The sequence below is a fragment of the Crinia signifera genome, chromosome 2 (genome assembly GCF_055691185.1).
Source record: "Crinia signifera chromosome 2, ASM5569118v1, whole genome shotgun sequence".
In the NCBI taxonomy this organism is placed as follows: Eukaryota; Metazoa; Chordata; class Amphibia; order Anura; family Myobatrachidae; genus Crinia; species Crinia signifera.
In genome coordinates, this window is record NC_139218.1 from 45,121,310 (window position 1) to 45,145,614 (window position 24,305).

The window sequence follows — 24,305 nt, forward strand, 5'->3', positions numbered from 1 at the left end:
CATTTACATACGCAGATACAGAGTCTTATAATGTGTACACACACACACACACACACACACACACACACACACACACACACACACACACTTCTTACACATACACACACATACAGTATAATACATTTTCACAATTACATAGTAATTTTGCATATACTAATTCTTACATTTATATTGTAAGTTGCACATCATACACACACATGCTTGCAATTATATAGTAATTTACACACACACTTACATAGTAATATATACACATACATATACATACAGAGAGAGAGAGAGAGAGAGACGCACACACCACATATACCTTCCAAAAATGGTCCTCGTCCCCTGTTTAACCCTTCTGTCGCCTGTCACCTGTTATAAGTGACAATGGATACATGCTATGTGGCTGAAACGTTCAGGGGCTACAGCTTTAAATGAAGCCCACCCCCCTCTGTCGTGCTCTGCAAACCCTCTGAGAAGTGGTTAAGTGAATCCAGCTTTTATGCATTTGAACCTGTGCAGCCTGGAAGAAGGCACCTGCTTTTCCCACGGTCTGTCCTCCTCTCGCCTCCATACAGGGAGCTTGTCTAGTCTACTAACCCCCTCTAGTGCCGAGCACTGCGTGTGACCTGCACATAGCAGCCGGGGGAAGCTGCTCTGCACCTCTCCCATAGCAGCCGGGGGAAGCTGCTCTGCACCTCTCCCATAGCAGCCGGGGGGAAGCTGCTCTGCACCTCTGTGTGCCCGGCAGAGACATACAGCAGATCAGCTCATCAGCCACAGATTGCACTGGTTCCTGTGTCTGCTTCCATCTCCTCTGCTGCTGTATGATCCATCCATGGAAGCAGCAGCAGTGACTTCCCCAGGCATCCTTCCTTACCTCCTGCATCTCACTGACACATAGACCCCGGCTGAGCAGTAGGGTCTCTAGTGTCATGTATGGATGAGCCAGCTCCTGGCAACTTCATGACCTATCCTGGGGGGAGAGCTGCAAGTTTTATGTGGAGGTGCAGAGCTCCCTGCCTGCAATGTGACATGTCCTGTCTGCAACCTTGAGGACTGAATCCCAGGAGTGTGGCCAGATAGATGGAGTTTCTCTGCCACTGATATTACTGCTGGAAGGATTTGGGAAGGAAGGAGATCTGCTGCTGCTGCTGATGGTGGGAGAGGGGGATGGGGTCTCTGTCATGTGAAGGGTGGGTCCTGCCAGGAGCCTTCTTCTCCAAACTTCCCACCTGCAGCCCAGAGCAGAGGCACAGCCAGAGAGCAGGACGCAGTAGCAGCAGCGGTGCACTGCCAATGACTGATCACTGGGGGTCCAGTACACACACACATACTCCTGCTCATCCCATGCACATGCTCAGCCAATACCTCTCTGTGCGCCCAGTGATGCTGGTATAGCACATCCTTACAGCAGAGCCTCACCACACATTGCAGAGCACACTTTGGAGTCACTTGCGTTGGTCGTGCCAGCCTACACGGTGGAGTTTCCCTAGGACGTATGCATAATAATGTGCTGTCTGCACTGGGATTAGCGCTTGGCGCACACGCAGAGTACAAAGCGCTAGTGCGTGCGCCCTGCATTGCGCATACCAGTGCGTTCACTCCAGTCATAGAGCACTGGGCTTCAGGGTCGATGTACTAAACTGCAAACAGGAATCGGACTGCTTATTCCAAACGCGATGAAACCGATAACACTGAGCTGCTGGTCCGCACTGAGCTGGTGCCAGACGGAACGCACTACAGCGCTAGAACGCGCGTCTGGCTGAGCCACCCGCTGGTGCGCTTGGCTGAACAATAAGAAGCATCGTCTTTAAAGGGTTTAAAGGGGCATCATATTCCATTAACGGGCTGCGCTTCACAAACTGGCTGCATGCACCTTTATGACTGTCTTCCGGATGCCACTGGAGACCCCATCAAAAGGACCAACACCTGGAAACTGTGCTCTTACCTATCAGTCCGGGGCGCATGTTAGCTGGAGGCTAAGTGCAACGCACAAATACAGTGCTTGACTACTTATCATTCATCTGCATATATTAATATCGCGGGATCCCAGGATTTCATAGTTATGTTAATGTAAGTCAGTGGATGCACGTAAAGAAATGCAGAACAATGTTTCCTAATAAGGTTGGAGTAATGTTGCCAAATGTACCATAGCTGTCTCGGGTACAATTGGAGTACCTTGCATAGCTGCACAAGAGACCATTTTGCGTTATATTTGCAAAATTGACTCGCCACCACTTTTTTTTAAACCTGCCTAAGCACTGTGGGTGCGGCTTGTGGCCACGCCCACGCGGATCCTGCCACTAGTTGGATTTGTGACAACAGCAGCGTTGAGAATAGAGAAGAAGAGCTGGAGCTGTCTTCAAAGGGAGCCGGGTAGACATGGGGACGTGTTATGGGAGTACCCTGCTGTTGGCGGCTTCTTTACTCTTGCCCCTGCTCACCAAGTTTTTGGTCGGCTCCAACCACTTCAACGATAACCAAGGTAAGGCTATGTCACAAGTGATACAACATTGGTTTTTCCCAGTGACACCACTACTTTGTGATGTCTGTATGTGTTTTTATGAAGTGATATAATAACTTGTAAAATCAGTAATTTATCTGTACTGGACCTCACATGTTAAATACATAACATTAATGGTAAAGTAGATTAAATTAGATCTATGGGCAGACACACTGACTTAAATTTACTTTCTTAGTATTGACCAGGAATATTTTGAGTCTAATATCCATGACTGCACATTATATTATAACACACACTTGTAACTAAAATACACCAGTATTCATTCTGTATTTAACATATATGCTATTGATTAACTTTTTATGTGACTTCTATATAATTTATTTTTCTTATGCACATAGTCAACTCACTTAAGAGTACTGCATAGAAAACTAGGCTGCACCTGTAGTAGAACTCTTATCAATTACCAAATCCCTGTTCACTATTTGGAAATAATCAGAGATGTTGAATGATATTCTCATTGTGATTTAGGATTTGTTCAATTCAATCTTAGAAAATGTACACATATTTTAATGCTTTAGTTCAAATTAATAGTGTGACATTAGACTGTTACTAGTTCTGTTTGTATACCATTGCTAATTAACATTGTTTACAAATATGTGAACTTATTACACCTATAGTAGATCCATAGGCTACTGCCTTCTGTTATAAAACGTATAAAGTACCTAGTCTGATTACATTTTTCGTGCTTAAACTTCATATCATCAGTAGCAGTCTTACCTTGCCCGTCTATTTATACTGTACAGGTAGTGGTTTCCAAACTGTGTGCTGTTGCACCCTGGGGTGCCTTAAGGGACTTGCAGGGGTGCCCTGGATTGGTGGTCCATGTCCATGGAAACATGATTTATGACCAATGTAACAGGCAAAATATGGACAAACAGAAGTGAATCCTGTCCATTACCACATAACTGACACTGAGGATGAGATAGAAACGCAATTTACTTACTTTAATATTTTTTTCTCCGATTTTATCAATGAGAAACTTTTGCCCTAGGGGTGCGGTGAGAAAATTCTAATACTCAGGGGTGCCGTGATTCAAAAAACCACTGCTGTACAGAAAAAAGTAATATAGTCACTTTCTCAACAGCCATGCTATACAATTTATAGTGAAACATATAGAGTAAAACATTTCCCAGGTTTTCAATACTCAGAGGGATACAAATAATTACAACTGTTGTGTGTCATTAGCTAGTTGAGTGCGGATTTGCTAAGTAAGTATACTATATATTATATATATAAGGCAGGGATAGGGACATTTTGGTACTCCAGCTGTTGTTGAACTACATATCCCAGCATGCCCTGCAAAAGTTTTAGCATGGCTAAATAGCAACACTGCAGCAGGCCATGCTGGGATGTGTAGTTCAATAACAGCAGGAGTGGCAAAGGTTTCCCATCCCTGGTATATGATATTATACACTAAAGCAATTACAATTATTTTTAAAATTAGTAGATTCATTTTTATTATTACCAGTTATTTATATAGCGCACACATATTCCGCAGCGCTGTACAGAGAATAGTTGAACATTCACATCAGTCCCTGCCCCAGTGGAACTTACAATCTGTATTCCCTACCACATGTACATGCACACACAGACATTCTAGGGTTACTTTTTGTTGGGAGCCAATTTATACACATATCTATCTATCTATCTATCTATCTATCTATCTATCTATCTATCTATCTATTCATTAAAAATATGTGTATCATTAGTTTCATTAATCTGATACTGTATATATAGCTTTATGCCAAGTTTAGGTGTTTATATATCACTATCTGTGTATACTGTATACATGCTAATACTATACTGCAACTTAAACAAATACATCTTCATTTGTTCAGTATCACATACTGTATTATAAGAAATAATAGCCAGTAAAGTGGATGTATTTATATATTATTATTTAGTAAGATACTTGAAAAAAGCAAAGTTTCTGTCATGATCTAATGTGGCAGTAACGCCACATGTGTACTTTATTGTATCCAGGTAAATTAAGTTTTCCAAAGTCTTGTTATTAAGAGAAATTCTGGGTATAGGCCTGTTTCCATTTGGGTTTAGCATAGTTGTTTGTCTTAACATGAAAATGTCATCATTTGTCAATATCTGTCATTGAAAAGAAAGACAAAAAAGAAAAAGATGAATATCAATATTACCCCACAGAATAAGATGAGTCAATGGTATATTTTGGCGTTAGGTTACCAAACTCTATTTATTCCACTAGATGACATCAGAAATGACACACGCTGGCTGTCCTCACTGTTTGCTATTTCCACTTAGGGTGTGAAATGTAGTTTTTTTTTCCCAAGTACCATCAGCATTGGATTACATGCACCATAATTTGAAAACATCAGTGGAAAATGGTCTTCAGATGCACGCTGAAGACATCCATTGTAAATCAATTTGACAAAACATTATAAGCAATAAAAGGGTACATTTGCTGTAAAATGATGTGCCATGCACAGAAAGGTGTACTTCGTGATTAAATCAAACATTTGTCATTTATGAAATAAAGTGAAGTTGATGACTTCTATTACCAGAATTACTTTCTACTTATCAGAATAACTTCACGTTGTTTTTTTTTTGTTTGTTTTATAAAGGACAATTTGTGTCATGATTATTTACTAATAAAGTTGTAAAAGTGACAAGTGACTTGTAGCACCCAATCAAATGTCTGCTTTTGTTGTCTCACCTGCACTGTAGAGGTCAGAAGTAGTTGATATGTGCTCTTGCACCTTTATATTGTGTTATCAAATAACACATTTTCAGGTTACAAAATCAATATTATAAGTGAACGTTAACAACTGCAGTACCTATGCTATATACTGTGATACGCAGATAATTGTAAAACTGCGACTGACAGTTATGTATTTAATCCATAATAAACCACTGGTTTGTGCTTACAAAAACTCATTTCTAAATGAATATTCAATATGGGGCTCTGATTTGCAATCTGAAAGTAATACCATAGATCCCTATTGGACACAGCGCAGATAGGATCTGTTTATTTATATTATTTAAAAAGTAGCTTCACAGATTGACATATTTAATAAAAAAAAAAAAATCTAAAAATAATCAGCATTTGAACTCCGCAATAAATAAGCCATCTGTGCTGACATTTATGTTAACACTTCAATCTTTACTCAGTAAGCCCTATTTAATTTATTTATTTTCTAATTCACCATATTGATTTATGCTTTGTCTTCTTATTTTTTATTTTTTTCATTTCTTTATTATAATAGTGATGCAATATAAAACCAAATTATATTGTTTATTACTTCTGCAAGTGTTTTCATGCTCACAACTAACTTTAAGGTACAGACACATTGCCAACTATTGACTGATTGAAGTGACATTTTGGTTTTCCGTTGTGTTTATTGCCTAATGTTTTCCTATATACATAGTTACATAGTGTAGTTAAGGCTGAGTACGCCTGTACTGTGCAAAAAATGTGCTTTCAGCCCAGGTGTGTTGTGGTGCTAAAAATGATTTATTATCAGAACATGGCTTTCAAAGCTATAATGTATTCAAAAATATATTTCGTATGTGGATTTTATATTGTTATATTTCTTTGCTTAAACCTAATTTGGGATAATGTATGTCTAGGTGAGTACGGCGTGGCAGGTGGGGCGTCTACAGATGTGCCCTTAGAAATTTGATTTAATACCATGCTTGAAATAGATAGTTTAAAAACAAAAGCAAAAATCAATACAAAAAATAAGCTGTATTAAATGTTGACATTTAGAACCCTATATCTTGAATGTCAGAATGTCAAAAAAGTTACTTTTCAAGGCCTGTGAGCTTAGATTGTCAAAATTAATACTTTAATATTCTTTACGTTTGTAAAGGTTACAACAAGTGTTTAAAATGTGCTTATTACCAAATGGAGAGGGATCTCCCTAATCCTTCCATGCACATACTCTATGAGAACAATTACAAGCATTCAGCTCAATAAATAGACTTATGAAGAGAACCATTCTATAAACGTATTAAAAATTGGTACCATAGAATTGCGGTGGTGTAGCATTGTATGTACCGTAGAAATATTCACAATGCATATATGTATATATGATACTTACAAATCAAGGTAGAACTCCAATCAAAGTAAATATGTCTATGGAAACCCTTTACTACGGTGCTAAAAGAGGTGAGGGGTAATTTCAAGTTGTTTTCACAGTACTCTCTGAAGATGACCTGTATATTTCATACAAGCAACATCGATATCAAGGGTAGGCAAACTGTAACCACTCAATATTGCTCTTCAGATATGCAAAATTATGGCAGGGCATGCTGGGATGAGTAGTTCCACAGCAGCTGGAGTGATAAGTGTTGTGTACACCTTATCTATATAATATAACTGACTACTGATAAAAATTACCAGTATGTCATAATATTGGCATGTAAGTACAGCTGTTATAAACTCTGACTTCTCATGCTTGTGTCATACATGTTTCTTCAACAGAGTTCTGATACAGTATGATACACATTTACAGTCTCCATGCGCTTTTGTTACTTGCCAGACTAAAGGTGCCCATACACGTTACAATTATTGTATACAATATTGGATACAATATCGCATCTCATCGCATCTCGGTTTTGCAATGAGATCAGATGAGATGAGATCTAGTACACAAAGTATGTGCAGCACATACTTTTTGTACTAGATCTCATCTCATCTGATCTCATCGCAAAACCGAGATGCAATGAGATGTGATATTGTATACAATAATTGTAACGTGCATGGGCACCCAGACACTCCAGATAATCAACTGATACCAACATCATAGCATTATCAACAACCACACATGTAAAAAGGTATAGAAGAGCAAAAAGTCAGACAGGGAGGCACAAGCCATATACAAAAATATGAAGTGAAGACATTCCAAAAAGTGCAGTATTAAAGAAAAAAAAAAAAACGTAAACCTAAGGATAATTCATATAATAAAATTGAGGGGTCCGGTATGATATGCCGGCGGTCGGAATCCCGGAATTTGAAAAACCAACACCGGAATCCCGACCGCCGCAATGCTGACAAGGTGGGGCCGTGGAGGGACAAAGTGCGGACATTGCGGCGGTCGGGATTGCGGCGATGGCATTTCGACCGCCGGAATTCCGACCACCGGCATATTGACCGCATCCCAAATTTAGTGCTGATGTAAATGATGCAATCATATTGGTGCACAAGTGCACTCTCTAAGTACTTCACTACTCTGCTATCCCCCCTCCCCCCCCCAAACAGACAAAATATTTACACTAGCCCGCAGTGAAGTTGAGAAACACAATTAATGTTAACGTTAACGTTAGGTAGAACATGCACATGTGCACAGGCCAATCCAGTGACAGTGCAGGGAGATAGGAGAGAAGAACAAGAAAGAGAAGGGACAGGAGAGACACAGAGGAGCAAGAGAGGGGATACGAACAAGACAGAGGATAGTCAAGTGAGAGAGGAGGCAAGAGAGAGTAGCCTGAGAAAGAGGGGGTAGAAAAAAATACAAGAGGAAAAATGGTGTTTGGGAACAAAAGAAATAGACAATTGTGGGGTTAAGGAGAGATGGCATAAGGGAGAAAGAGGAGGAGTTAAAGATAAAATGATGGGCATAATTGATGAGAAATTATCTGAGCTAGTGCTAGGACACCACCAGGAGAAATATCAGTGAAAACGACGACATGGGCAACTAAGTTAAAAGTGGGACGTATGTCAATAATCAGACAAAAAGGTTTTTTAAATCATAAATTATATTTGGGTTCAGTTTTTTTCATATTAAAAGGAAAATTTCTAGTAAATTGAAGTCCAATTTTTAAAATGTAAAAATAAATATAATTGAGATATAGTAATTGATTGGCGCATCAACCAAATTGTACAAGTGGTAATGTAAAACAACATCTGATCACTTCTGCACAGCAACCATAACATAATCAATAACTAAGGCCACAATTTTTACATTTAACCTATTGGGGTTCTTTTTGCCTTTACAATAAAAATTTTAATTTCCACTTATGTTTTATGTAGTAGGAAATAATATTCTTAATATCTGTAGGAACAAAAATGTCCCAATGTGGTTGTTAGTACCTGCATCTTCCCTGACACTCCCCAAAAATCAATGTTTTAAACATAATGATGTTTTACATGGCTTTGTTTTTTTTTTTTTATCCAATGTATAAATTCCTATAACTGAAATTTTTAAAATTTATAAAATCCTAATACATGGATTGAAAAAAAACCTAGAGGGAAATTTAATAAGAGGAGAGATTCAGAAAGTGAAAGATTTGGTATAAAACCTGGAGATTTCTTACCAAATCTCTCAAATTCTGAATCTCTCATCCTATTCAATTTCACCCCTAGATTTAGTTTTTTAGATTCTAAAAATCCAGGGCTTATTAATAACACACGTAAAGGCCTGCAAACCATGAATTATGATGTCTCTGGTGAAGGACTGACATAAAAGCTGTCTTATGTGCAATTTTTCAGAAGAAAAGTGGGAAGCATAAACATTTCTAACACAAAACATAAATCTGCCAAAAAATACTTTTAAGATAAAATACGTTATTAATTGTCTTAGCATTCTGGTGAAATATGTTCCATCACTGAAATATATTGCAGAAGCAAAACAATTATTGAAACTCTAAGAACATAGGAAAAGAATAACAGAACAATATAGAATCCTACTCAGATTCAAAACTCTCTTTATTGCACCATTTAACAGAAACAGCACTTGTGCCCTTAAAGCTTTTAAAACTAATTACATTAAGCGGAAGAGGGAGAAACTAGACACTAGCATTAGAGGTACTGGATTTTTTTTAAATTAAACACTTGACATCATTATGAATTGAACAAAGGTAATGAAAAACTCATATTATTGAAAATATTTTGTAAATTTTTCAAAAACAACATAAAAATCAAACTTTTTATTGGTAGCACCGCACTAGTGTGTTGTCTTATACACCGCTGGTGTTTGTATTATGGAACATGCACACCATCATTAATTCAGTCTAGGTCTACAGTTCTAGGAGACAAATGTTACTTAGGATTTAATATTAATCCTTCCCCCTAGTGTCTTTTTCTAAGTAGAGTAGAGTATGGAGAATTCAGACATGGGAATAATGTCCAGCTGTTAAATCCCTAGGTCCTGTTACTTTATATATATATATAGTATATAAAGGCCTACATAGGAGGGCTGGTTAATCCTTCATATTGATTCATGTGCTGTTTCGACAATTTTTTGGACAGTTGACTAAGGAAGGCACTCCAGGATTTAGTTTTTTTTTTTTTTTAGTCAAGACCAGTTGAAAAGCTGGGGAACCATTCTCAGTTGATAAGCACTTTACTGGTATTTATTAATAATGAGTTGCACTAATACATTTATTCCCACACCGCTGATTGTTAAGTTTGGGCGTAGCTCAAATATTACTACATATCCAAAACAATTGAAATGTTTCCCTTTGTACGACAAATTGGCAATGTTATTCTACTTCTAGATGCTGTCTCGCATTGATATCATGGAACAGCCATGTTTGTTTTGTATTGTTGATATTTGTGCATCTGGTGATCTTTGGTCTGTATCTCGGCACTGACGTGCAGGCCGGACTGCGCTGGAGGCGCCACGGCGAAGAGATTACACACATAATTTTTCCCATAAGTGCATTGTATCCATGTGTGGCTTATTTTCTACAGCATAACCTTCGTAGTGCCCCCAAAATGGCTGCGTCATTTGGTATGCCCGTAGATAGGATGAAAAATGCATGGACCCGATGGTTATGCTGGGACACTACCCCTAGCACTAGGACGCTGAAACCACCCATTTTGTGTCATCTCTTCTGGGCGTGACCTATTCCTCCCATATAATCCTACGTTGTGCGCCCAAGACAGCTGCTGTGCCTGGCACCTTTTACGGTTGGAATATATAACCCGCAGAAGTTATTACCCAAAATGTCTGCACCAACCCCGCATTATGCTTATTGTGCTCTCTACTTTAAGGGGGGTATTTAATATCCTGCCACTATTCTCAATGGGGGAAATACCGGCGGGGACCTATTCATTGCGCTCTTTCCTGACAGCATTGAACAGGGATCTCGACAGAATGGGCCCAACTTTAGAAGCAGCCGGGCCCATTCTGGCTGTGGATTGTCGAGCTCCCAGCTTCAGCTTGACGTTTCACGGCCGAATCTCTCGGCCATGCCCCCTTTTCGCCGTTCGACAGGGGGAACATTGAGTCCCACCTGCCGATTCTTTGTCGGATAGGGAAACAGTTGTGAGTTGGGATTGAATATCCCCACTAAGGGCGAGATGTATCAAATGGAAAATGGTTTTACCGCATTTTCCAATGTATCAAAAATGATACCGCAGTGTAGGGTATCACCACCTTTGGGTGGCGATACCCTATATAAGCCTATGGGCTTCTTTTCGCAGCCGCCGCCGCAAACCCGCTGCCTCGCCTACCCCCCCTCTGGCTTACCTTCCTGAAGGGTCCTCCTGGACCCCGGAAGTGAAGCAGCTGGACATCCTTTCGGCTGCAGGGGGGTGGAGGAAGCGCCGAGGACAGCATGCATAGCTGTCCTTCGCGTGAGGGGAGAGAGTGGAGGTGATGGAGACCCCCCCGCACACCACATTTCAGGTATCGTGGGGGGCCTCCGTCACCGCATCGCGATGCCAGCTGCATATGTTAGTACACATGCGGCAGCATCGCGGCGGGGGGGGGGGGGGGGCGGCGAAGGGCGGCGATGTATTTTAAGTCATGAACTATCTCTGTTTTTCATGTAGCATGTCAACATTGGCAATGTCAGTATTTATCAAATGATGACAGAATTGTGTGCTACAGCAATGCACTGATCATTTACCAAGTAGCAGTTCCAGCAATGCAGCAGATGTTTTTGGTCTGGAGGCCAGCTGATCCAGCAAGTAACTAATCCTAAGCCTTTCACCAGTGTGTGGCGCACATGGGGATCAGGGCCCTGGGGACCACCACTGCACATCATGCACACATAAAATTAAACTTATGTCTCCAGAGTCCTGTGGCTGCAAGAGCTGCAGACAGAAATCATTTTTTGGGAATTTTTCCATAGAGATGTCCCCTGGGACAAGGCACTGCCACCATTTTCCCTGAGACATGTGGATTAGTCTCTGGAACAAAGCCTACTACGCTGCCAGAGAGAATGGAGCTCTCATGTAGCATGCACACGGACCCCCTTATCTCTTTAAATGCCCCGGCCTCCCACTAATGTTAAACCCTATCCCTCCCTTCCTGCAGCCTTACCCTTCCCTCCCGCAGCCTAACTCTAACCTACTTATTCTTCAGAACGTTGACATTGCACATGCCAACAATGTGAACATGTAGACATTTGATAGTAGTTATTATGTTCCATGTCAACATTTTATCAATGTCAACATAACTGTTGACAATGCTGTGTCGACATTCAAAAATATTGACATGGTGACTGCATCCGGTGTCGCTCTGTGGCTGTCTGGGCCTGTGCTTTAGGTTTTGCAGCTGTGGAGTGTTTTTCTGTAATGAAGTGCTACAGTTTGCAGATATAAAGTCCCTGTTACCTGGAGGAATCAAAATACTAATCATACAGTAAATGGACTTTCTATTGATGCTCTACTGGTGTGATAAAAACAGAGCTTTTCCATTCCATTGCACAACTACACATAAGGTACAATATTGCTGTTGATAAATGATTAGAATGTCCATTTAATTGGGTTTTCTGGATAGCTAGAAGGATAGTACATTGTACTCCCCTGCCTTAAACTACAGTACAGTATAAGGATAATAGAAATCACAAAGGCGTTCCATGGCCATATAAAAATACAAGGCTGCAGATCAATTTTTTAAGAACAGACACTCACGAATGCCGAAAAAGGTGGTGGTTAAAAAATGGCCTGGCCCCTCTGGTCGCTAAAGGGAGGCAAGGTAGATATAATTACATTCCCGCCGTGACGCTGATGTTGCATACAGCCTCATTGATCTGGCTCTGCCCCTCACCTGCTTCACTGCTCCACTAATCACTAGTGCCTATCAGTGGCGGCTCCAGAGGAGGGGCTACAGCATGGTTTAAAGTTCAAATAGGGGAGCCACTCCCACTGCCAGTGAGTTAGTTGGTGGCAGTCGGTGTGGCTTCCCTATTTGAATTTTGAATTGTGCTGCAGCCTCCTTTCTAGAACCGTCACTGCTCCCTATGCATCCTCTAGGCGGGTATGGATCATTAGGTCTACAAGATGATGGTTGAGCATTGGGTCTACACCATTAGGTCGACATGCTGAAAGGTCGACATGCTGAAAGGGGAGCCCCGCGAGCCCCGCGAGGGGGCGCAGATACCTGTGAAGTAATGCTCGTCCACTCACGGGGCTTGCTACACTCGCCATGCTTCGGGCTCGGTGGCTCGCTGCGCTCTCCACACTATATAAAATGAACTCCGCGCCGACGTGGATAGTGGGGGCATGAAAAGGCCGGAGGACGCATACCTCCGCCCCTTCACGTTCATAGTGGGGGTGGCGTGGGGGTGCATTTAACATTGTAAGCCCCCATTAGGCTGCTTATACAATTTATAATCGCATTGCATCGCATTGTATGGCATTGGATGCCATATACAATGCCATACAATTTTAACATTGTATGACATTGGGGAACATAGCACGACATCGCATCCCATACCATCGCATGCCTTATGGTCTGCGATGCAATGAGGGGGCCGTGATAATACACAAGTACCCAATACGTTGACACAAGCATTAGGTCGACATGGGCAAGGTCGACATGGGGCTTTTCACTGTTTTTGACCCGAATGTCTACACAGTCGACATGGACACTGGATAAAGTGCACCACGTCCCCTCGGGTTGGCTCACCATGCTTGGGCGCGGTGCCTTGCTACTCTCCCACCACGCCCTAGTGGATGGTAGGACATGAAATACCACCTGTTGGCACATGTGGCTCAAAAAACAGTGAAAAACCCCATGTCAACCTTTTGACTGTCGACCTTGCCCATGTCGACCTAATGCTTGTGTTGACCTATTGACCTAGACCCATGTCAGCATGTCGACCTAATGGTGTCGACCCAATGCTCGTCGACCTAATGGTTGTTGACCTAATGACCGTATCCCCTCTAGGCTCTATTCTCTGTGGCTGCAAGACATTTCTCTAGGCTGAGGAGGCAACTTCCGGATATTACTGCACATCCCACGTGCTCCTACTGCTAGGGCTGGGAGCCAGAATAAACAGGAGATTATACGAGAGTAGAGGAGGTAATGTGAAGCTTCTTTAATGTATGATCAGCGTATTATGGAGATAATTGGCTAAAAGGTCAATGGACAATATCATTTGGTGTGTTAACATGTTTGTAACGAAATAAGAAGTTGCTTGTAGTAAAATGTTGTGTCTGTGTTTTGCTTTCGCTGACTGTCATCTGTTCAATCTCTGCACACATTTTAAAACCAGCCATGTGGCAGGAGAAGGCAATTTTGACGTTGGTCAAGTATAAAAGGTGCTCCTTGCTTTTAGTGAAACACTTAGAAGAAACGCGCCTTGTGAACAAATGGATGGTGTGAACCAATCTGTTTTATTTCATTTGCTTAGTCAACAGAGGTCATTGATTTCCTTTTGGGTGAAAAATCCAGGTTTTTTTTCTTGCTTCACCCGAATTCAATCGTATAGCCACTAGATTTAAATTTGAAATTAAATTTAAGGTAAAACCAGGTTGGTTATGTCTTAAAACTAGGGATGAGCAAGTTCGGATTGGGGGAATCAGGACAGCCCCCAATCCGAACCGCTTTCCGAGCCTGTACGGGATTTCCCGCCCAGGCTCCGAGCACAGGTGGGCGGCGCCATTTGGTCACTCCAGCTTAGGAGAGGAAATGTACTGTGCTGTCCAGTCCAGTGATGTGATACTGCTGCCATTAATGTACAGTCCAGTCCAGTGATACTACTGCCGTTAATGTCCAGTCCAGTGATACTGCTGCCATTAATGTCTTGTCCAGTCCAGTGATACTGCTGCATATGTCCAGTCCAGTGATCCTGCCTTTGAAGCCCATTGATAATGCTACAGTTCCAGTCCAGTGATAGTGCTGAGTCCAGTCCAGATATACTGCTGCCGGTAATGTCCAGTCCAGTGATCCTATTGTATAAGTCCACTCCAGAGATGCTGTCTTTAAAGCCCATTGATACTGCTGTAGTTCCAGTCCAGTGATAGTGCTGAGTACAGTCCAGTGATACTGCTGCTGCTTTGAATGTCCAGTCCAGTGATACTGCTGTATATAAGTCCATTACAGAGATACTGCCTTTAAAGTTCAGTTATACTGCCGTTAAAGTCAAGTGGTACTGCCATTAAAGTCCAGTGATACCGCAGTTAAAGTCCAGTCCAGTGACACTGCTGCCGTTAATATCCAGTCCAATCCACTGATACTGCTGCAGTTAATGTCCAGTCCAGTGATACTGCTGCCATTAATGTCCAGTCCAGTGATACTGCTGCATATGTCCACTCCAGTGATCCTGCCTTTAAAGCCCATTGATACTGCTGCAGTTCCAGTCCAGTGATAGTGCTGAATCCAGTCCAGAGATACTGCTGTCATTAATGCCCAGTCCAGTGATCCTATTGTATATGTCCACTCCAGAGATGCTGTCTTTAAAGTCCAGTGGTTCTTGTGCAGTTACAGTCCATTGATAGTGCTGAGTACAGTCCAGTGATACTGCTGCTTTTAATGTCCAGTCCAGTGATACTGCTGTATATAAGTCCATTACAGAGATACTACCTTTAAAGTCTGGTGATACTGCCGTTAAAGTCCAGTGGTACTGCCGTTAAAGTCCAGTGGTACTGCTATTAAAGTCCAGTGGTACTGCTATTAAAGTCCAGTGGTACTGCCGTTAAAGTCCAGTGGTTCTGCCATTAAAGTCCAGTCATACTGCAGTTATTTAAAGTAAAGTGCAGTTAAAGTCCAGGCCAGTGATACTGCTACATAAGTTCAGTCCAGTGGTACTGCTGATAAATTCCATAGGTACTGCCATTAAAGTTCAGTCCAGTGATACTGCTGTATAATTCCAGTCCAGTGATACTGCTGTATAATTCCAGTCCAGTGATACTGCCGTTAAATTCCAGTCCAGTGATACTGCTGTATAATTCCAGTCCAGGGATACTGTGGTATAATTGCAGTCCTGTGGGAGAGGGGTGCTGCTGTCAATTTTAAATTGTGTTACTGACGAGTGATGAAACACTGGAGAATTTTCTGTGCACTGTGGGAGAGGGGTGGTGCTGTATTAGATATTAAATTGCAATGAAGAGTAGGCACACTGAAGTAAAACAAAAGTAGTTTGTGCAAGGCCCAACTGAAATATATTACATGATTGTAAGATAGCAAGCAAGGCCCTCCTACCTCTATATCCGTTACTAGTACTAACCAGTTTTTTTTTAATCACTGTTGATCCAATTGTATTGCGTAATGGAATAGTCTGCGGTATATAAAAAACTATAAATAATAAATGCACTGTCTGACATGCCTACTTGGATAATGTCACTGAAGAAATAAATAATCCTCCACCATTCTTTCAATTGAGAAAGCAGCATATGCAGTGACAGTAGGAATGCCCGTCATTGTAGCGGGTGTGTTTTGAAAATTTAGTTTTTCTTTGGCAGTTGCCGGAGAAATTAAAGAAGGAGATGTTGCCATATCACGTTCCGCTTGAGCTGACCATTTTCTCACCAACAGCTCTTTGCACCTCTGCAAATTTGGGTGCATTAGAAACAAATAGTTTATATAAAGGTTTACAATACCTGGGATTAAGTACAGTGGCCAAAATATAGTGATCTGATTTCAACAGATTGACCACCCTTCTTGTGCCTGTCATTTTATGGAATAAAATTAGCCTCTGCTATTAAATAAATTGTGTCAGACAAACCTGGGACTTTATGGAATTTGCAGTTTTATGTCTCACAACATAAATTATCCCTACAATGAATGTATTTGCGTACAATAATACATGTGGTAAGGGAATATTGATAATAAGCTTCATTTTGTCCTGTCCACATGTGGGTGGACAGTGGGTACAACTGCATTTCTGAGTGAGGACACTAATAAAACTTTTTAAAATGTCCGTTGTAAAGTCTGGGAATTGCTTGTGTATTGAAGTTGAACCCAGAGTGGGCACACAGTATGTCAATCAACTGTGTAACCACCACTGCACTAATGGCGGCTACTGGATGCACGTCTAACACACCATAGTTGCTATGGCCTCAGTCATTTGGTTTGCAACTGGGTGACTTCCATCATACTTCATCTTCCTTATTGCTAGTAAAACTAAATAGTTTTCCAAAACAGAATTGTTTTCCCACCAGCCAAGTGTAGTTACTGTACAGTATCATACCCTCCAACATTTGAAAAAATCGGTACACATACGGAAAGGGGGCATGGCCATGGGAAAAGGGGGCGTGGTCACACCCCCTTTCCGAATGATGTGAATTTAAATTCCCATGTATACCCACTCACTGTGTGCCGCTCACTGCTCCCCTCTCACTGTGTCCCGCCAGCCGCCGCAGGTGCTCCACAGTCCTTCTGCTCCATGGCGCCTTGTATACTCTGCAGAGTATGTGCCCGCGGAGGAGTGCGGGAGGTCCTCCTGCTCCATGGCGCCTCAGCAGAGCATGCGCCATCGGAGGAGTGCGGGAGAGGTACGCTCCGGAGCCGCATCATGTCAGTGCAACGCACGCTGGCCAGGGCCCGCAAAGCACCACTGCTAGTGTCTACTACCCACGGCCGGGGCCGGCTGAAAATCGGTACATTGGTACACTTTGTTTTTTACCGGTACAGAACTATAAAAAACTATACTGTACAGGCAAAATCGGTACAGTTGGAGGGTATGCAGTATTGGTAGGGTCATGCCTAGATATCGCAAATCGTGGACACACTTGGGGGGAGATTCTCTAAACAAGGAATGCAGTAAAAACCCCGTTATCGGGGTTTTTACCGCATTTTGGGATGCTGTAAGCATCCCCCGCCGGGTTAACGCGGCGGGGGGCATCGCCAGAAAAATCTGGCGATGCACCATAGAAGCCAATGGGCTTCTACCGCATCCCTCCGCCGCCCCGTGCCGACCCCCCGCCGCCCCGCCCCCTCCCCCCTCACCTGTGTCCGGGCAGCACAGAGCTGTGCTGCCCGGACCTGTGACCTCCTCCCTGCACTGATCCTCTTCCGGGTGCAGGGAGGAGGAGAGCCCGGCGCAGCAGCAGCAGCGCCGGGTGTGTGGGGGAGGGGGGAGCCGCCGGGACCTGCTGGGACCCGGCGACTCCCACCGCAAAGGACAGCTCTTAACGCAAGAGCTGTCCTTTGCCTTAATTATCGCATATGTTACAACATATGCGATAATTAAGTATGCGATGGGCGGCGAAGGGGGGCGGAGATTCTTAGAGAATCTCCCCCTTGGACTCTTTTGGCCTAAAAACAATGTGAGGTGTGAGGTGTTCAGGTTAGACTGGAAATGAGTAGAAATTAATGTTATTGAGGTTAATAATAGCGTATGAGCAAAAACAAAAAACAAATTCTGCGATTTTAGAGGTTTTTATGTTTTATTTAAAAATAAATACAGATCCAAAACACAAACATTCTTCCTGAGCAGTTTTTTGAAAATTTATTAGGCAGTTTAAACCAGGCATGTCCAAACTGTGGCCCTCCAGCTGTTGTGAAACTACACATCCCAGCATGCCTTGCCATAGTTTTAGCATTCCCGAAAAGCAAAACTGTGTGCAAGGCATGATGGGACTTGTAGTTTCACAACAGTTGGAGGGCCATCGTTTGGACATGCCTGGTTTAAGCAATGAACAGGATAATGCATTTGATACAGCTTATCCTCACAAGGCCAACCCTCTAGTACAGGCATGTCCAAACTATGGCCCTCTAGCTGTTGTGAAACTACAAGTCCCATCATGCCTTGCCACAGTTTTGCTATTAGGGAATGCTAAAACTGTGGCAAGGCATGCTGGGATGTGTAGTTTCACAACAGCTGGAGGTCCATCGTTTGGACATGCCTGCTCTAGTAAATGCAGGTAATAGGTACATTTAAATCTAGGTGTAGAGTGATAAACGCTAGGTGTTGCGGGTACTGTAGATGTGGCTTGTGGCTAAATACTGTAACAGACCCAGCAGTACATTTTCAAGACATACAAATGTTCATATTTGTAATGTAATAAACTGCAATAATATAATGTCAAATAATGTACAGCTGTGTACTATTGGTGGTGTTGTGCTTGGCCATGCAGCTAATTTTGTTTATATATATATATATATATATATATATATATATATATATATATATATATATATATATATATATATATATATATATATATACATCGTGTCAATAGCCCAAATCGAGAGAGTGTGTACGGTGGTACAATCTTTATCTTGTGACTGTTTGGATGGGATTACATCGGACGTCGCAAGTAAAATTGTACAGGTGTGTCTATGGTCGGTCGAACGGTCACAAGAAAACAAGGATTGTATATATGCAGCGGTGTAGCTAGGTGTCATGGTGCCCGGAGCAAGGGCATATTTTGCGCGCCCCCCCCCCCCCCGGTAATGAATTGGGGCGTGGCTAACATGTTGGCATGTTACATTTGAAAAGGAAAAAAGGTACTTATGTAGTAACTGGGCTGCCGATTTTGAAATCGGGTCCATCGCATCGCATCGCACCCGACCATATCGCATGCGATGCGATGCGATGCGATGCGATGCGATGGACCCGATTTTTCCATAGGATTCAATGTTAAAATGGACTGAGTCCATTTTAACATGGAATTCAATGGGAAAAAGGGGTCCTTTTCATACCCCTACTATCCAAGTGGGCATGGAGTTGGATATAAACCTGTGGCGAGCGTAGCGAGCCACCGAGCCCGAAGCGTGGCGAGCGTAGCGAGCCCCGCGAGGGGACGCAGAATACCGTCCCCTCGCGGGGCTCGCTTCGCTCGCCACGCTTCGGGCTCGGTGGCTCGCTACGCTCGCCACAGGTTTATATCCAACTCCATGCCCACTTGGATAGTAGGGGTATGAAAAGGACCCCTTTTTCCCATTGAATTCCATGTTAAAATGGACTCAGTCCATTTTAACATTGAATCCTATGGAAAAATCGGGTCATCGAATCGCATCGCATCGCATCGTATGCGATGCGATGCGATATCGCATCGCATCGCATCTGATTGTATGCCTTAACTTAAGGCATACAATCAAAAAATCGGCAGCCCAGATACTACATAAGTACCGGAAAAAACTTTAAAAACACTGTAACGGAATCTGCTGCGCTATATAAGACACTGAAACGGAATCTGCTGCGCTATATAAGACACTGTAACAGAATCTGCTGAGCTATATAACACTCTAGCGGAATCTGCTGCACTATATAAGACACTAACGGAATCTGCTGCACTATATAAGACGCTGTAACGGAATCTGCTGCACTATATAAGACACTGTAACGGAATCTGCTGCGCTATATAAGGTGCTGTAACGGAATCTGCTGCGCTATATAACACTCTGTAACGGAATCTGCTGCGCTATATAAGACACTGTAACGGAATCTGCTGCGCTATATAAGACACTGTAACGGAATCTGCTGCGCTATATAAGACACTGTAACAGAATCTGCTGCGCTATATAACACTCTGTAACGGAATCTGCTGCGCTATATAAGAACTTATAACGGAATCTGCTGCGCTATATAACAAACTGTAACGGAAGCTGCTGCGCTATATAACACACTGTAACGGAATCTGCTGCGCTATATAACACTCTGTAACTGAATCTGCTGCGCTATATAAGAACCTATAACGGAATCTGCTGCGCTATATAACACTCTGTAACAGAATCTGTTGTGCTATATAAGACACTGTAACGGAATCTGCTGCTCTATATAACACTCTAACGGAAGCTGCTGCGCTATATAACACACTGTAACGGAATATGCTGTGCTATAAAAGACGCTGTAACGGAATCTGCTGCGCTATATAAGACACTGTAACCAAATCTGCTGCGCTATATAAGACACTGTAACAGAATCTGCTGCGCTATATAAGACGCTGTAACGGAATCTGCTGTGCTATATAAGACACTGTAACTGAATCTGCTGCGCTATATAACACTCTGTAACGGAATCTGCTGCGCTATATAAGAACCTATAACGGAATATGCTGCTCTATATAACACACTGTAACGGAAGCTGCTGCGCTATATAACACACTGTAACGGAATATGCTGTGCTATAAAAGACGCTGTAACGGAATCTGCTGCTCTATATAACACACTGTAACATAATCTGCTGCACTATATAAGAACCTATAACGGAATCTGCTGCGCTATATAAGACACTGTAACGGAATCTGCTGCGCTATATAAGATGCTGTAAATAAATACAGCATCCCCTCCCCCAGGCCCCACCAATCGCGCAAACCCCAAGTTTATAATACCAAGTTTATAACATCATGAATTAGCTGTATATAAAAAAAAATCCACCTTCACCTTGGATAAGGATCAATGATTGCAGCAGGTCCAGGGCAGCATGGGCAGCAGCAAAACACCTTCTCCTCCTCCAGGCTACAGCCAGCGCTTGGGATGGCTGATGACGCTGCTGTAGCCAGGGAGGAGGGTAGCATGGGCAGGTGACTGTAAGAGGAGTCTGGAGTTAGGCCGGTTTCACACACTCCGGCTCCTGACGGATGGTGAAATCCCGCACGGCCAGGGAGCCGTGCCGCACACAGTAGATTATCATGGAGGGGATGGCCACAGCCCGGCAGCCGTCCCTTCCAGTGGCGGGATCCGGCTGCAACAGTGCGGCCGGGCCGTCCCGTGTGAATGGACACAATAGTGTCCATTCACAACTAATGTGTGCGGCACGGCTCCCTGGCCGTGCGGGATTTCACCGTCCGGCAGGAGCCGGAGTGTGTGAAACCAGCCTTATGCTGCGCTGCTCGGAAGCCGGCCCGAGCAGCAGCAACAGAGAGCAGTGAGTTAGCCGCCTGGCCTCACTGTCCGGTCCGTGACGTTTGGACCGGGTGAGCAGGGCAGGAGGCAGGCGCCGGGCAGGGCAGCCGCCGGCGCACGCTTGCCGCTGCCTGTTAAATTCTATTCTTAAGATGTAGTGCACGGATAATTTGCGGAGGGGGGGGCGGGCCAGCGGCGCCATTCAACCAATCGGCGCCCGGAGCGTGAGCTCCAGTGGCTCGCCCTCCCTACGCCTCTGTATATATGTGTACCCAGCTTTAGAGAGAACTAATACACAATAAATGTTGGACTAAACTAAAATTACCTCTCTGCTAATTAAAACCGCAGTAAAGCATTACTAATATTTTAAAAAAGCTTATTAAAAGTTTTAAGGTGTTTGCGCAAAGAGTAATTACTGCTTAATATGACAGACGTGTTCATATCTGGATGAATCGTTTACACATCAATACATTTCTATTGTTTAATATTGAATTTGAACTGCGATTAGATTCTGTGTGAAGCCTGCCTGGCTCAGACCTATCCAGCGTGCTGTCGCTAATTGGCAATGACTGCCCACGGTGTTTATGCCACCCCTAGGTTCCTTCACCATTCTTTTTCGGGGTCTGTGCAAGTGGTTTATTTTATATACGCTATTTTCCTATGAATAATTTTTTATTTTCCATTCATGGAAGCTGGGCCTTGTGTGCTGCATAAAGGAATTTATTCAGGCTGATTCGCAAGGGTGAGAATTCGCAGCCTTGCGACTCCACCAAACCCCGCCTTGCGAATGGTGCCTGGCCGCCACCCATTCGCAAGGCAAATTCGCACACAGGGCATGCGCCCGGTGAACAATCTGTTCGCCGTGGCCACACACAACAAGCGCATGCACAGAAATGCACTTGCGCAATTAAAATCATCGCCCCCCCCCCCGTGCGAAGGAGCGGCAATTGCGAACGGTCCTGAATAAGGTCCAAAGACTTATAGTGTATAAGTATGAAGACATTCCCCTTGGACATTTATTGAAACTGCTGCACAGCAAGGAGATGTAGTCAATAGCAACCACTCAAATGTTCCATAGTTTTCTAAGCTGTGCTATAAAATGACAACCACAAGTTTATTAGTTGCTGTGAACAACAGCAGCTTTTTCTGTGCACCAGTGTCTCATTCTGCAGCCACATTCAGAGCAGTAGAGAGCTTAGCTGGGCCCAGGTACTATTCAGGGGGCGTGGCCTAATTGTGGGAAGCGTGGCCATGCTTAGGATAAAATACAGAAAAACTGGCCATACTGCAGCCCAGCACGCAGCAGCATGTGCTGTATTGAAAAGAGTTGCTGATGCAGCTGCTAATACCAGGTAATAAGGGCCCCAATGAGCCGCTCCATCAGACCTGGGCACAGGTAATCAGTACACCCCCCTCTCTCAGCACCACTGCCCACATTATTAAAGGCCACTTTCCCAACAACAGAAGCACTGAATATGCATTTAGAATTTTGACAGCAGATTAGCCCATCATGTCTGCCCTTAACACATATATATATATATATATATATATATATATATATATATATATATATACACACTCTCACTCCATCCAATCAGATATAGAAAATGAAACTTCAAGGTATATCATATCATATCTGCAACCGGAGCATCATGTGTGGCTACCAAAAGAGCATTAAAAACACAGATGAGCGATATATTGTATCTTACTCAGGAGTAGATGTATGAAGCAGTAATAAGGGAGGAGAAGTGATAAAGTGCCTGATACTTTTATCAACGGCCAATCTGCTCCTGACTGTTAAGCTATAGGCTGGGTTTAAAAAGGGACAGTTAGCAGCTGATTGGCCGGTAATAAAGTACCAGGCACTTTATCACTTCTCCTCCCTTATCACTGCTTCATACATCTACCCCTTAATGGGATGTGTATCAAACCATTGTGAGAGATAAAGTGGATAGGTTGTCTATATACTGTCTATAAAATGGTAGAAGCTGATTAGTTGCTGTTGGCAACTTTTCCACTTTATATCTCCCTCAGGGCTAGATTCTCTAAGCTCCAAAAGTGATAAGATGGAGAGTGTTAAACAGCCAGCCAATCAGCTCCTACCTGCCATGCCACAGGCTGTGTTTTAAAAATGTCAGACAGGAGCTGATTGGCTGGCTGTTTATCACTCTCCATTTTATCACTTTTGAAGCTTAGAGAATCTAGCCCTCAGTGTTCACTTAAATAGAGGCGGCATCGTTGTTGGTAACAATCAGTGCACATATCACATGCAACGAAAAATACAGGAGTTGGGTGCTGCACGAGAATATCACAGTGCAGCACCCAGGGGTAGGTGTATGAATCAGTAATAGGTAGGGTTACGACCTCATCCCTTTAATTCCGGACACGTTTTAATTACACAGCTTCTGTGGCAGTTTAAAACCAGGTGAAATGGAGTCTTGAATTCAGCCGGCTATAAATAAACCTGTGTAATTAATATGTGTCCAGAATTAAAGGGATGAGGTGGTAACCCTAGTAATAGGGGAGGAGAAGAGAGCCAGTGGAGAAGTGGCTCATGGCAACCAATCAGCTGCTCTGTGTAATTGCATATTATGTAAATTAGCGGTGTTATTTCAGGGCTGATTGGTCGCCATGGGTCACTTCTCCTCTGACTCACTTCTCCCTTGTCACTGCTTCATACATCTACTCCTCAGTCACTGAGGAAGAGACAGCATTTTGGTGTCAGCACCAGGATGTGTGTCAGCACCTGGTGATATCCAAGGTTCGCAACGCCTCTATTTTAACCCCTTGAGTGGTGGGTTTTGCTGGTGCAGGACAAACCTACCAGAGCATGTTTGTCCTGCCCCAGCAAAACC

At 43.0% G+C, this 24,305-nt stretch overlaps 1 protein-coding gene across 4 annotated transcripts in view; it reads left to right on the plus strand.

The window, feature by feature from the left end:
• The first annotated feature begins 264 nt into the window (after positions 1-264).
• The window catches only part of EPHA6 (EPH receptor A6), a 698,400-nt gene continuing 674,359 nt past the window's right edge, over positions 265-24,305 (plus strand). For 2 of the 4 annotated variants that reach the window (XR_014470285.1, XM_083171946.1), the window contains exon 1: positions 271-2,470. Coding sequence is in view for 3 of the 4 variants with exons in the window: in XM_083171946.1 (XP_083028072.1) it covers positions 2,368-2,470 (103 nt within the window). In the remaining variant the exon portion in view is untranslated. Of the gene's footprint in view, positions 2,471-24,305 lie in introns of all 4 variants that reach the window. The other 2 variants (XM_083171949.1, XM_083171947.1) reach the window with 2 other exon arrangements.